Below are 14,820 nucleotides of genomic sequence, written 5' to 3'. Positions count from 1 at the left end.
TACATGCACCCAAACACACGCATAAGTATGCATGTATTTTATGCTTCCTCTTGACAAGTCAATATTCAGATACCTCTCTACTTTCTTGCAGATTTTCTTGAGTCCAACAACATTTGGTGTCAAGTAAGACCAAACGCTACCTAGTTTTGGTCAACAGCTATGTAAAGACACCAACACTCTTTCATACCAGAAGTGCTGTGCCAGAGGCAGAAGCGATTGTTTCCGATCTACCTGCTGGGGAGGCTGAAGAGGTTACCATTCCCACACAGCAGCGCAAGAGCAAGCACTCCTCTAAACACGGTCTTTAATCCTCTAGGAGAGAAAGGTTTCGTCTACGACACTGCTCTCGCCTAAGGGAAAACATTGCACATCTTAGTCAGTTTTCTAAAAACCAGTAAAGTTAGAATTTACACGAGAAAGTTTCAGAAAACCGGGAGTATGAAATCGTAGAAAAGGACATTGTTTCAACATAGTATCGCTAAGAAAGATAAGGCAGAAAACAAAAGATTGGGGGCGGAAAAAATGTATTTTTAAAAGTCTTGTTTTACAAGTATTAAAAGCAATGTTTAAAAATCAAAATACTAGAAGATACTCTGGAAAAACTGACTTCTAAAGCACAAGACTTTTCTGTGACAACTCCCAAACAATGTCACAACTCCTGAAAATCCTGCATTCAAAGGATTCAAAAGGAACAAAGGTACGATCCAGCTCAAGTAACCCTCTTTAATGGCACTTCAAACTCCATAATCCAGCAGTCCATCTGACCAGTCTCTAAAGAATGCGTCGAGGCACTCTGTGGCTACAGAGCAAAAGGGTTGGCATGAACCGACACATCTTTAATGCGAACCTCATTGAGAGGTCGGTAGGTTTTCTCATTCACAGGCAGCTTCTCCAGCTCATCCAGGGTCTCCAAGCCATCAATAACTCTGGAAGAAAAGCAGAAATGCTGGGAATCTCCTAATAATGATTTAGATTTCACAGCTGAGATATCTCAAAGCAGTTTACAGTGAAGTATCACAGGGCAAAGACTTTGCAAGCAAATGGTACAAGTAAGACTGCCAAAACATTATATATGGCATATATTTTGAAAGGAAATATTAAGCACCCGTGACAGATTCTGCTGAAAAGCACAAACAATTCCCACTGACCTGACAGTATCATAGTTTACACCAGCCGTAGCTGTATAAAGACCCTGGCTGCACTTCCTGGCAGGCAGGACCGACCAATCATACCGTAGGTTTCAGTAGCAGCAAGCTGCTCTCCATACCAAAACTTCACTGTGAATGACGGAAATCCGATGGCCGGAAAATCCATTTCCAAATGTGAAACTATCATTTCTAACCTTCTGACTCAAAGACAAGATTGGACCGAATCATAAATAACTGTGTAAATCTAGTGGTACAAACATGCTTAAGCTTTCGGATCTCCTGTCAGGCTGAAGAAGTGGCAAGAGAGATTGTTGTAATAAACCTCTTATTTTTTTTGTTTAAGTAACTAGCTCTGGTAAACCTTGATAGTTTATTTCCCAGTAACGGACTTGGCAGAAAACACCTTGTGCTGTTCACAGTTCTGTTCAGTCACATTCATCAACGCTTTGAATCTAGGACGCCGGGACTGCAGGCCAGCAGGGGCTGCATGTGCTGTCCTGCTGATTCTGCAACTGCAGCTGGAGTATCTTAAAACTGCCACAGAAAACCTGGCAAAGTTCCCCTGTCAGAGCCTCTACTCTTTTCTAACAAGTCTAAAACACCTACTGTCAATCACACTTCTAAACAACTCAGAAATGAAGGGAACACCTGTATTTAGATGCCTATAAACAATACATTTGATAGAAAATTGTATTTTCACATTTCAATAGTTTCCTTTGAATATTTTACTCCATTTAATAAAGGCAACTTTTTCTCAGCAGATTCACTTGTACAGTAGAGACTTTTTAACAAGCAAAAGAAAAGACTACCATGATTTTGAGATAGAAAAAGCAGAATCTGAAAGACTCAAAAATCGAACATTTGCTTTAAGGATCCATTATCAGTAGTGTCTATTAAGAATGTTTTAAATAATGATGCATCTTAAACAAGCTCTGTGATTTTTATCTGACCAACAGACAGTTCCACCTAAACAGAAGTACAATCATCAGTACCACACCCATTGCCAGATTCAGTCCCAGATCAGATTCTTGTTTCTCAGTAAACCCTACAACCATGTATCCAGTTGTTCTGGAGTTTGCTGAAAATCAGGCTGCAGCCCTTTGGCCATGGATGAAAAGGCAAGCTGGAATAACTGAGGGGGGGGGGGGGGGTGTGGAGGCAGAGAAGAAGAAAAAGAATGGTCCATTATTGAGGTAATTTTTAATATCCTTATTCCCTGCAGTGAAGAAGGGAGTGGCATTTTCGAGCAACTAATTCTGGTGACAGTGCAAGAGCATACATTTACATATATACAGCCAATATTTTAAACAGGTTTAGAACCAGAAGCTTCTAAATTTGCATTGCATGTGCCCTGAAATATTCAGATCCTCCACACGCTATGGTATGGTGGCTTGCAGTCGGATCACTTACTTTCCAAACACAGTGTACTTCATGTCTAGGTGCGGTTGCTTGCCGTAAGTGATGAAGAACTGTGATCCATTGGTATTTGGGCCATTGTTTGCCATTGAAACTACCCCACGGACACTGTGCTGAAAGAAGGGAAAAACCTCAACATGGATACACATGTGTAGAAGCAGGGCTTTAGCCTGCACGAAGTGCTCTGTGACTGACTACTCTGCTTCAATACCATTATCAGGAAAAAAATCTCGACTGCAAATATATTCCAACACAGTCCATAATTAGCTCCTCAAAATTGCCCTTACAATGAAAAATTACTTCTTTCCCTTCAGAACATGAAAAGCACTTACAAATTCTTTCTACTTCTGTTCTTGGTGACGAAAACCCTCAAACTTAACTTGCCAAGTACAGAAATGCCTGTTCCCCTTCTAACAAGAAGCTTTCTATCCCTTTATTGCAGGATTAGACTTTGCTTCACAGTTAATAGAAAGGTATTTAATACAGTACAAAACAATGCTGAGTGTTCTCCAATCCGTAAGGAAAATCCGTATGAAAATAACCGCATATTGCGAGCACAGAAATACCTTCAGGTATTCGCTGAATTCGTCTTCAAACTTCTTGCCCCAGATGCTGTTACCTCCTTTCCCAGTGCCTGACAAAGAAGCACCACAATACACTACTGGATTTTCAGACTGAAAATTCTAGAAATAATGTACTGTTATAACATTTTACAACAAAGACCACAGATAGCCTGTAATTCATTTGAGGCAGGGATCAGGTGCTCGTGTCTTGTTACTCAGCAGAGACATAACTCTAAATAAGGGACATCTATTAAGTAGCAGAACAAGGCACTGACATATCCTCAAATTAAATTCAGTATGAGTACAAACCCGAAGTTGAATCGGATTTTCCCCCAAACAGTTGACGCTGTCTGGGACATTTCCCCCAAATGCTTTAAAGGCAGTGTAGCCTTTCAGGCAGAAATCAGAGAAACCACAATAGCAACTGCTACCCGTTCCACCTCTGGTGAGCCAGCAGAACCATCATATTTAGTGGAAACAGCTGGAAAAGTCTGTAGAATGCTTTACTACTGCATGTTTATTTAGAACTAGGGTAACGGCTGCTCCTCTGTAAACTCATCACAGAAAGCTAATCTCCCCATAAAACCCTCTGTCAACAAAACAATAATCCTTATATTTTACTTTTACTTTGTTTACATTTTGGTTTTAAACTTTCATACTTATCATTTCCTTTTATTTATATTTTATTTTCCTATAGAGAGACCCGAACAGAAGAATTTACCTAATGGATCTCCTGTCTGAACCATGAAGCCCTTTATATTCCGGTGAAATATGCATCCATTGTAGTAGTTACTAGCACAAAGAGCCAGGAAATTCTAAGGAAGTGAAACAAACCACATTAACAAACAATTCAGAAACAAATATCCTCTCACTAAAATGACAGCACTGGCAAGACCAAGTCTAACCCTTTTGCCTCTGCTTTGCGTGGTGACCACCTGAATTCCAATTGCCACAGAACAGTCATAAGCAAATTATAGTTAATGTGCCCCTTTGACAGTGTCACAGATACAAAGGATTTTAAATAAAGCTTACAGCACAAGGCTGTCTGACTTGAGGAGCAAACAAGAAGCCTAAGACATGCTCAGAAGCATCACTCTCATTCAACATTTTGTAAATGTCAATTTGGTAATCAACAACTTCATGCCTCAGTTTTATTAGTTAAAAGGTCAATTATTTGAATTTAAGCTTAAGTTTATTGCAGAAAGGAAAACCTGGGGCCTCTGACAAACTGGGAGCGATTGTCACTCTCTTAAAACCAAATCTCTGCAAGTGTGAGCAAACCCAGGGAAACTGGGGAATCCCAGGCCATGTGCCGTATTTCCCCATAAGGGCAAAGGGCACTTTGGGAGATGCTGGAACTTGAAGAGAAGTGGCCCTTGGCTAAACTTCATCTGGTGAGAAACGGGCAGCAAAGCTCTAGGCAGTATGACACAGTGCACGATTTCCACAAGTGGCATAGGCACTGTACCGGCTTAAAATATTAGTATTCTGTTACGTGAAAAGATGAATTGCAAAAGCCACTTCACCTCCTCTACAGTCTTCACTATTTCTACTGCTTTGTTCTGACACTAGGCAATCCCGCTTCTGTTACTTGACTTACTTCGCAGGTCTTTGGTGTCCGCTCACAGAACAGTTCAATTTTAATATCGCCTACGTCAGTATGCAGCGTGACAGCCTGGGCAAGAGGCAGAAAATAATAATGAAATCAGCAACGAAATACTAACAGACTCAGTTTGATGTCCTAGCACCACCAAGAACATACGCAAACGTTACATGCATATAAACACTGTTCCGCTATTTGGCCACAGGCAAGGCTACTGTCAGAAACCTTCCTCTTCCTCGTTTCCAGTGAAATGACCAGAAAGCACTTGGTCTCATTTAGTTTCAGGACACATCAAGTTCAGCACAGGAATGCAGCAGCTCTGTTTCACGCTGTTACACTCCAGAGATACATTAATCATTTGCAAACTGCACCTGCACAGTCACTGCATTGCAAAGTTGACGAATCGAGGTTTTCTCCATTTCAGGTGATAGTGTGGCACACACACCTCACTGCTTTACAGTCAGAGGAACAACTGGTGTGTGTTAGTTGCCAGAAGCCTTCTGAGTGATAAGGCTAGTTCTGAATGGCACCACATAAAATCTGCCTTCACAAACAAGCAAATCTACACAATGACACACTTTTCTTAAGAATTTATAAATAACCTTCACAAAATTTAAAATGGCAGCTACCCATCCACCTAAGCAAATATATCTCTATAGGCCAAATATATCACAGTACTCCTATGGAAAGTGCTAAACTATGAAAAAAAAAAAAAAGATACTGTGGGTTTATACTCGGGAGAAGCGTACAAGAAAAATCAGCATCATGCCGATACTGGCATACTTTCCCAGAAGTATACGAGTAAAGAAGTGAAGATAGTAGTCTACAATGTCCATGAAGATGCTCTAAGAGGTGTATGGACAGTTTAAGACACACGGTCTTACCTTCGTTTCCTGATTTGCAAAAACTGTAAATGCCTGCAAGTGTAGGTTACATACACTCAAGCAGGACTGTGTGTTTGCGACCTGAACAATGCTTCCATGGTAAAAGAAACCAAACTGGATTACCAAATATTGGCCAAAGTAGGATTAAAATTTAGGCTCTGAGAACTGAAGGTCTAATTATATTTTAGACCAATGTAACCTGTCCTATTTTCCTTTCTACAATATCTCGTTAGAAGTCTGAAATGAAAACCTAAACTTTTCATTACCAGTTCTTCGCAGCAGAATAAAATGCGTATTCCTTTGAGATGCAGAGCAGATATTCAGTTTCCACTAGATGACCATTTCAGGAAGAATTAAAATATATAGAAAGGGCTATTGTTCTCACCATGTCTGCTTATTCAAAAGCTGAGGTAGATCGTCTACAGCAATTTTCTGCAAAGAAAACATATGAACATATGAAACCCGTTGGGCTTTTTCCTAACAGTCCACAGTTCTTTTTGATTCTGAAATATCTGTGTGGTCCTATGCCTTTAAAGCACACAGTTTTACAGTGCCATTCAAGCGACTCTGTGGATAAACATTTTATTGCAATTTACTTGTAACTATGCAGCATGTAAAGAACTAGAAAGGAGCAGAACAAAATAACGTAGAAAGAGGGGTGGGGGCAAAAAACCCTTTCCTAGGATGAAGGTCTATACGAAGCAATCTCAGCTTTTCCAAAGAGTATTTTTTTATAAATGACCGAAATTAACAGAGAAAAGCCACATGCCAGTTCCTAAAGGGAGGTGTGATTCGGAGCCACCTTCTGACAGCTGCCAGTATCTGCAACAGACAGCTACCTGCGTTCGAGCACCGGATCAGACTGCCTTTATCGTAGTAGTAGTTTAAAAAACAGCCTTTGGAAGGATGACGATAAACCGCAGTTCTGTGGAAATCAAGAGCTTTAGAGGCCACTCTGTTCTGCGTGTGCTGCCCTCCCTGGGCAGCCCCCAGGTTCGGCGAGGCCTCAGGCAGGCGCCGGCGGACCCGCCCGCCGCGGCCCGGCCCCTCACCCCGGCTACTGCCTGCCAGGGTGGCGGGCCGCCAGGACGAGCACCGGGCCGCCAGGACGAGCACCCGCCGCCAGGACGAGCACCGGGCCGCCAGGACGAGCACCGCGGCGCTGTGCACCCGCCGGTTAAGCCTCCCAAGGGACGAGCGCGCTCCCCGCAACCCAGCGGCCCTCGGCTCCCACCTGACCAGCGATGGCTCGGAGCTACCGCTCCTTTCCTGCCGATGCGAGGTACTTGCTCCGACGGCCTACGCGCACGGCACGCCGGCTCCGCTCGCTCGCCCCGCTGCTGCAGGGCGCGGCCCGGCTCCTCCACCGGCGAGCGACCCACCCAGGACGCCCGCCATCCCCGCGGCCGCCAGCTCGGCCTTCCCGCGCCGCCCCGGCGCCCTCCCCCTCGCCTGGCCCCACGGAGGCCTCGCACAAACCTGCCGAGGCTGGACGCGGGCCCGGCGCCGGCCGCCGGGAAACGGCTCTCCGGCTCCCCTCGGGCGGGCAGGAAGGGGCCGGGCTGCCCACGCCGCGGCTCAGAGCCGGCCCGGCCCGGCGCGGCGAAGAGGCCGCGGCCGCCCCCCTAGCGCGGCGGAAGCGGCGGGGCCGGGCCGAGCGCAGGTTCCGCTCTGCAGCTCCGGCTGCGATCCGGCGTGAGGTAAGCGTGGGGTCCCGCGGCGGCGCTTCGAGGCTGCCTGCCCCGGTCCTGCCTGCTTCCCCGGCCCCCGCCTCCCCCCCCGCGAGAGGCAAACGCTTCTCCGGTTAGATCCCGCGGGTCGGTTGCAGCGTGCGCGGATGGGTGAGGGGCAAGTTCCGTACGTTTCTGGCACGATTCTAAAGGGCCGGTTTCGGTGCTTCGCCGGGAGCGCCCCGGAGGCAGGAGGGAGAGCCCGCGGCCGGCGCGCCTCCGACGGCAGCGCCTGCTGGGGGGAGGCCGGGCCGCGCTGCCCTCTGTCAGCGGGGCGGCATTCGCCGCTGCAATACTCTTCCCTCTGCTCTGCCAGCCAGCGAATTCCCAGGGCTTATTCCTGCGTGGTTTCGCCCCCTCTACAGATAGCTGCATGCTGCTGCCCGGCACTCAGCTGGTTCGCCGGCCTCTCCGCTGCCTCCGCGCTTTGGGCCTCCTGCCCTCGCGCTCCCTCATGAACCTCGGGGAGCTCGTTTCTGCCCTCGGTGACTTTGCATCCCCCTCTCTGGCTGAAAGCTGGGACAATGTGGGGCTGCTGGTGGAACCAAGCCCTCCCCACGCTGTGAACACTCTCCTCCTCACTAACGATCTCACCGAGGAGGTGATGGAAGAGGCGGTGCACAAGGCGGCAGACCTTATTCTTTCTTACCACCCTCCCGTATTCACACCGCTCAAGCGAGTAACGTGGAAGACCTGGAAGGAACGGCTGGTGGTCCGAGCCCTGGAGCACAGGATTGGAATTTACTCTCCGCATACGGCGTATGATGCCATACCTCATGGAGTCAATAACTGGCTCACAAAGGGACTTGGTGAGATTCCGTTTAAAAAACGTTAAATGGTTCGTTGTTATATGCCATTTTATGCGGGGACCTTCCCTCATTTTCCTTTCTTCCAGCTTTTACAAGTATGATTTGAGGACTTTTTTTTTTTTTTCCCTTTTTTTCCCCCCAGTATGATTCTTCTAAGTACCCTAAATGTATTTTAGGGAATTTGTCTTGGAGAGGAACACCAGGTACGAACACTAGGGGACATTTTCAGATGCATGACTGTGGTACTGGATGTAGTTGGAACGGGTGCAGCATTGATTGCAAAGTTTAGACCACTGACTCTAAATCGCCACCCTTAATTTATAAAGTGCAAGTCTCACTGTTTGCAAAGGACTTTTATCCTGTATTGTGCCTAATAGAGACAACAGTCATCACTTCTGGTCAGGGAGAATGGATTCAAGTGCAATATTTGCATCTTTGTGTTGCACCTCTTTAGGATATGCGCTAAATCAGTGTTATCCAGCCTTATAAAACAGCAATCTTATAAAACCTTGTTAAAAACCCTTATCAACCCAATGACTCTTTCAGGCTGACAGATGTGTGTCTTCCTCCAACAAATTTTCATTGGCCCTAAAATGGAGGTGGTAGTTACTGTGAAACGATAGCAATACTGACGTGAGGCCTGAACAGAGGAGAAGGACTTTAACTGTGGCCCCTTGTGTCCTGCAGCATCCCCAGTGACGAAGCTGCTCTCTGTGCTGGGTCTGGGAGCAGCATCCTGAAGGGAGTGGAAGCTGACCTCTATCTCACAGGTAAAAGACTATGTTGCTGTTTCATGATCTTTATAAAAATAGTCACTAGAAAACAGGAAAACTGTACGTTTATGAATAACCTGTACGTTTATGAATTAATTTTTTTTTTGTCTCTTTGGTGTAACATCTGCATCAGCCTTCTCAGCTACAGGAGGCAGCTTCCTTTTCTGCCGCTTCAAGGGCAAGAAGAAAGGATGTTTCAGTGCTTCCTCCAGAGTAATGCGCTCGGCTGGGTCGTACTCCAACATCTTCTCAATGAGGTCAAAGAGGTTCCTGTGGTCCGAATTGTGGCAGGTCATGAATTCCTTCAGGAAGACAACAACACGACATGGGGGGTTTTAATATTGGAATTGTACTTAAAGCTGCTCTCCGCAAGCGCCTTTTCCCTCTGCCATCTTACCTTTAGGGGATTACACCAACTGGAGACATATCTTCCAGCAGAACTGTGTTCATCCCAGTCCAGCCGGCCATGATGGAAATATTCGTGTTTCCTTAAACAAACAGACCAGGGCTCGTTATTCAAAGATTCGCTAGAAGTTTATCAGCACGTTTGTTCTTGGGAACTGATCTGGGACTGTTCCACAAAGGTGGCCAGCTTGTTAAGTACAGCCAAAGGTGCATCCGAGTTTATTAAACTTCTTAAAAAACGTGCTGTTAAGCCAAATCTGAAAATATTTAAACTATAGCGGTCCAGGCACAGAAAATGTAATTACCTGCTTTTCTCTATCATGTGCCTTGGCAAAGGCCCCAGTACTCGCTCCATCATGGCCAGGTGTTCTCTGTCGTCATTGGTCTGGAAGGAAGGCGAGAGAGACATTTTTGTGTGTCCTTAAGAGGAAGTTATCAAGAACCACACTTCATTCTTGACTGTACCCTGCAACTCATTTCAGATTAAGGAGAAAAGAGAGGCTCTAGTCATCTGTTCCCTGAAGGAAGTTACAGTGCACTGAAGTTTCTTTTCCCTGCCTTATCCTTTCTCTTCTTTGTTGATAAGTTTCAGCAATACTGTCAAGATGACAGAATGCAGGTATTTGCTGCATATTTGGTGATAGAGGAAGCTCATCTGTTACTGGTGTGGCTTGTGTGTTACCAATGTTCACAGGGTGATCCTTCCCATCAAGCTGCTGCCACAATGTTTACTGGAAGCAACTTGGAGCACTCTTCTGCTGAGGAAGTTCGTTCCTTTGTGCCTGCAGCTTCTGTTCTCTTCAAGTTGGCATTCCAGAGAAATGCAGCTTCATTTCTGGCACAGACCTTTCCCCTTAGTCCCCACCTCCCTGGAGCATATTTTCACCAAGCTGAGGAGCATTATACACGCTGCATCCTTTGGAGTTTCACAGCTACCTACCTGAAATACCGCGTATCCAAGGTAGTATCCTATGAGGATACATCCTATGCTCCAAACATCGCATGGCTGTGACCACCCCAGCGCTGTGAAAAGATGCAGAAGGTTCACGTGTGTATCAGACTGCAAACACTTCCACAGCTCGAGCGCTCGAGACAGGCGACACAGCTGTGGCAGTTCCGTAGCAGGCAGAAAGTCCTACGCTCAAGAGCAGCCGAACAGATGTCTACTGACCTAGGATCACTTCAGGAGCTCTGTAAGGTCTTGTAGACACCAAAGGGCTGTGATAATCGAAATCATACGTTGCGTTCCCGAAGTCCGCAACTTTGACGTCCGTATTTTTTAGTCTCCGTTCTTCGCATTCCTGAAATGACACACAAGGGGGTGCAAGTGACCAAGTAAACCCAGACCGGAGCCGAGGGGGAGGTAGGGAAGAGGACAGCAACTTACCAGTTCGGGGTTATATTCTTCTGTGTAGTCTGAATTCACAAGTAAAATATTTCCTGGCTTCAGATCTGTATGTGTCAGCTTGTTCAGGTGCAAAACTGCAAGGTAACACACACAGTTAGCAAATTCTGTAAAGAAAATCTAACAAATAAAGCAAAAAAAAAGAAACATACTTACAGTTCACAGATCTGCAGATCTGATAAGCCATCTGTCTGATGTGCTCCAGCGAAAATGGCAAGAAGCAATTCCCTCTAATGAAGTCAAAGGTGCTGAGCCCCAGCAGCTCAAAAACCATGCAGACATGCCCATGGTGCTCAAACCATTCCAACATCTGGACGCAGTGGCTGCAAGAGCAGGAAAATCCATCAATTGCAACAGAAGTGGTAGAACGCTGAGATACATACGGCATACGGCCCAGAAAGCGATGTCACAGAAATCTTAAAAGCCAAAACAAAGTACAGCCGCCCTTGTCTACTCACTGTGTATTGTTGGGATCCAGCGTTTTTAAGTGTTGTAGCACGTGCACTTCTCCATAAGCTGCTTCGGAGTACCCAGGAGCATTTTTTACTATTTTCACAGCTACATGTCTGTCTGCCCTGAAAAGACAAGGTTTTAACAGCGATTAGAACGAGGAGCGGTTTTAACCAAGACTATTCAGTAATTGTCACCATATACATTGTTGATGAGAATGGCAACCTCATCAGAAAAGGGGTTTTTTTAAGTACATACAGACTGAATAGAATCAAGGTTCATCACTGCACAAACCCAACTAAATCTTTAAATTTTGAAAACACACTCCATACCTTATATATCAGTACTATTCTTAAAGGCCCCGTTCACCTCCCCTTTGTGTTTATGTACGCCGGGCTAATCCTGGAGGAGCTTCCACATCCCATGGCCTAACCTGACCATCAGTCAAAAATGACAGGCCACCTTCAGTCATTTCAGTAGTGCAAATGTAACTGAGGTGTCAGATGCCTTCTAGAGCGACGAGAGAGACAATCCAGTTTCATGCTATCTTGCACAGAGCAAAACCGCCATCGAGCACAAAATCCATCTGTGACCTGTAAGGTGCTCACTGCTGGAACCCAATGGCCCTGCATCGTCACAGATGATCCCTGAAGGTGAGCAACATGACGTCCGAGAGCTTACTCATTATACAGGCCTGGGGTGGTCCAGGCCCCAGGCGTGCCGCCTGGGGGGGTGCAGCTTCGCCCCACATTCTCTAGGCCCCTCCCCACCACAGCCCCCGACCTCTACCAGGCTGGGGGTGTTACTGAATTTGCTATCAACTGAAATTAAATTATGTTTAATTTAATATGAACATAGAATTAAGGGGTATTTTAGTAGAAATTATTTGTTCACATTTATTGCACTTTGTACCAGCAACCGAACGCTACTCTAAAATCCCTGTGCAGCCCCGCACCAAGGCCAGAGTGACTGGTCAAAATTAACCAGTAGGAGCGTTTGGAACCTGGGTAACAAACACAGGTTGATTTATAACCTGATTTATAATGCATACATAGAACTAGAAGAATGCATGTAGCTGTCAGGGTCTAGGATTGATGGGAACCGAGGAAAACCAACTGTAACAGCTTGCGAGTACCGGCCAAGAAACCGTGAACTTAAGCAGAAGCTAATTCCGGCGGGGGGAGATCGCGGCCACCCACCTGTATTACACCCCAGACCCATTTCTAGACATTTCTAGCTTTCACTGCACATAATCAGAAACAGGAGAAGAATATGTGGATGGTTTCCAAGAAATTATATGTTTATGCATGAATACTTAACGAATGTGTATGAGTAAGTTCTACGTAAGATGCATCATTCTGATGCTTGGTGTGCGCTCTCGGTGAGACGACTCCCCTGCGCACTCGGCCGTCAATAAAGAAGTGTCTGCTTATCTGCTGTTGGTGTCGATAAATTCTTTATTCCGAGTTTTTGGTAACAGGGGGCACCTGCAGAGGACACACCCATCGCCTCGCCCACCACAGTCCTGCACACCCCTCACCTCCCGGTGCTGTACGAGCAGCAACCCCGGTTTGGGAACCGCGGCAGCCTTTCAGAAACACACAGAGCAGCAGATGAGGAAGTAAAGGTAAAACCTGACACAATCAGAAGGCGCCCACTTCAGGACCCGCTCGGTGACAGCATCAGTAAGAAAAATCACCCGTATTTAAGTCAAGACTTACGCTCTGCGATCAATGCATTCCACTACTCTTCCAAAAGTGCCTTCACCCAAACTAGCCATAACCTCATCTATAAAGAAAAAAACCTCAGTCACAAAAGTTGCAAGTTACTCGGCTATTAAAAAAACACAAGCAAACAAAAATAAAACCCACAAAAACACTAAGTACTATCCCCGAAGCTATTCTAGACCGTGCTGCTTTAAATTGTAAATACCTAGTTTGAGAGCTGTTATTGGACAGCTCTCGAGGCACATTTACAGGGATCCCATTCTACCACGTTCATTAACTTCATTTACTATGGGGGGGGTGGGGGGGGAGGGAAAGGGAAAAAGAAAAAATAAATATATTTGATTTCTACAGAAAAGAAAAACAATTCCCACCCCCAGACACAGAAAGAAAAGCCTTGCAAAGCCCCTCACATCTTACGCTAAAAGAACTTATCTATCTGAAAAGTTAATAAATTTTGAAGAATGTTCTATACATCTTCCGCTTAGTACGTCTCCGCTCCGACAGATCAGGTGACCCTCCTCATCCTCCTCTACACTCCTTGATCTTTTCCTTCGAGGACTCTTCTGGAACGGCAACAAGATTGTCCAGCCGATCAATAAACCCGAGTGAATTCAGGTCCGAAAACAAAATTCATTCAGCGGGGAGATATTCGGGCATTCAGATACACGCCAGGCCACAGTCAGTTGGCAGGCGCAATTTCAAATTCAGTCCCTGGAAATTCACAGGGCACAGGCTTTATGTTGCAGGAGGAAAACGTGGCAAGGAACAGGTTTTCAGGTGAGATACGCAGAGCGGCAAGGCAGCAAAAAATTACAACACGGTTGTTTTTCTTTTAAAAGATGGGTTCACTGAATCTTACTTGAGGATTTCAGTGACCGTATTGTTTTTGGAAGTGAACGATTTAATACTTCCCTATCTAATCTCTCTAAAAACCCCCAAGCAAACAAAAAAACCCAGCCGTGCGGCCAAACTAAGCCGCCCACGGAACAAGGCTCGGGCACAGAACGCGCCGGCTGCACGGAGCGGGGCGCGCAGGGGCGCCCCGGCCACCCGACCTGCCCGCGCCCGTGGGCACGGCCCGGCAAGGGACGAGGGCCGGGCCGCCGGCCGGCCGCCCTCGCCCCGCCGACAGCAGCAGCCGGCCTCCCGGCCCCGCCCCGCCCGCCCGCCCCCGGCGCCGCCCCTCCGCTGCCGGCCGCCGGGGCCGCAGTGAGCACGCGCCGCCCCTCCTGCCGCCCCACCTCCGCGGCTCGGGAGGGCCCCGCCGCGCTCTCCGGCACCCGGCGCTCGCTCCGGCGCTCCATCGCTGCTGCCGCGGCCGGGCTCGGCGCCGCGAGTGGCGGCCCGCGGCCCGCCGCCAAAAGGCGTTGCTAGGAGCCCGCCCGGAGCGCGGCGACGCGTCACAGAGGCACGCCCGGGCGTCGCGACGCGGGCGAAGGCCTCGCGACGCCCCGCAGGCCCCGGCGAGCTGCTGGGCCGAGCCGCTGCCGCGTCGGAACCTCTGCGGGGGGTGCCCGGCGGCGAGGGGGCCCCTAAGGCCGTCAGCCTTTCCGAGAGGGAAAACAGATGTGTTTTAAACGCTAGGACGCAATCCTGTCCCATAGGATCGCCCTCAATGTACAGCTTGGGGTAAAAAAGGGGCTAAAGTTAATGTATCCTCCAAAGAGCAAATTGCGTGGTGTCCCTGTGCGGCGGGCGGAGGAAGCAAGCAGCCGATTCAACGTGAAGGACTGAGCAAGCTTCAGCTTTATTGAAAGACATCACCCCTTATACAAGCCTCTGCAATAACCATGCCTACTCCTCACAGATCTATTGGACACATGTAACAGGCTACATTATAATGTCCCGGCCCCTTGTGGCATCTCAGATCTGTCACAGCATCGTCCCTCTTCTGGCCTGCCTTTGTT

At 47.2% G+C, this 14,820-nt stretch overlaps 2 protein-coding genes across 2 annotated transcripts; both read right to left on the bottom strand.

The window, feature by feature from the left end:
* Positions 1–509: 509 nt before the first annotated feature.
* Positions 510–5,497, bottom strand: LOC141962674 (peptidyl-prolyl cis-trans isomerase-like 3). Its single transcript, XM_074911036.1, has 6 exons — positions 5,465–5,497; positions 4,728–4,802; positions 3,849–3,942; positions 3,131–3,198; positions 2,559–2,677; positions 510–926 (listed from the first exon to the last, which is right to left on the bottom strand). Exons 1-6 carry the CDS (start codon positions 5,495–5,497, stop codon positions 800–802), a joined length of 516 nt encoding a protein of 171 aa, XP_074767137.1. The 3' UTR covers positions 510–799.
* A 3,521-nt stretch (positions 5,498–9,018) lies between these two features.
* LOC141962673 (dual specificity protein kinase CLK1-like) lies at positions 9,019–14,217 on the bottom strand. Its single transcript, XM_074911035.1, has 11 exons — positions 14,155–14,217; positions 13,386–13,476; positions 12,908–12,974; positions 11,195–11,311; positions 10,893–11,059; positions 10,719–10,813; positions 10,503–10,632; positions 10,272–10,354; positions 9,637–9,716; positions 9,324–9,414; positions 9,019–9,228 (listed from the first exon to the last, which is right to left on the bottom strand). The coding sequence occupies exons 1-11, from the start codon at positions 14,215–14,217 to the stop codon at positions 9,019–9,021; spliced, it is 1,194 nt and encodes a 397-aa protein (XP_074767136.1).
* Between the last annotated feature and the right edge of the window lie 603 nt (positions 14,218–14,820).

This window comes from Athene noctua, chromosome 7 (genome assembly GCF_965140245.1).
Source record: "Athene noctua chromosome 7, bAthNoc1.hap1.1, whole genome shotgun sequence".
Taxonomy (NCBI): Eukaryota; Metazoa; Chordata; class Aves; order Strigiformes; family Strigidae; genus Athene; species Athene noctua.
The sequence above is the reverse complement of the archived record's forward strand: the minus strand, read 5'-3'. Positions and strand labels throughout refer to the sequence as shown.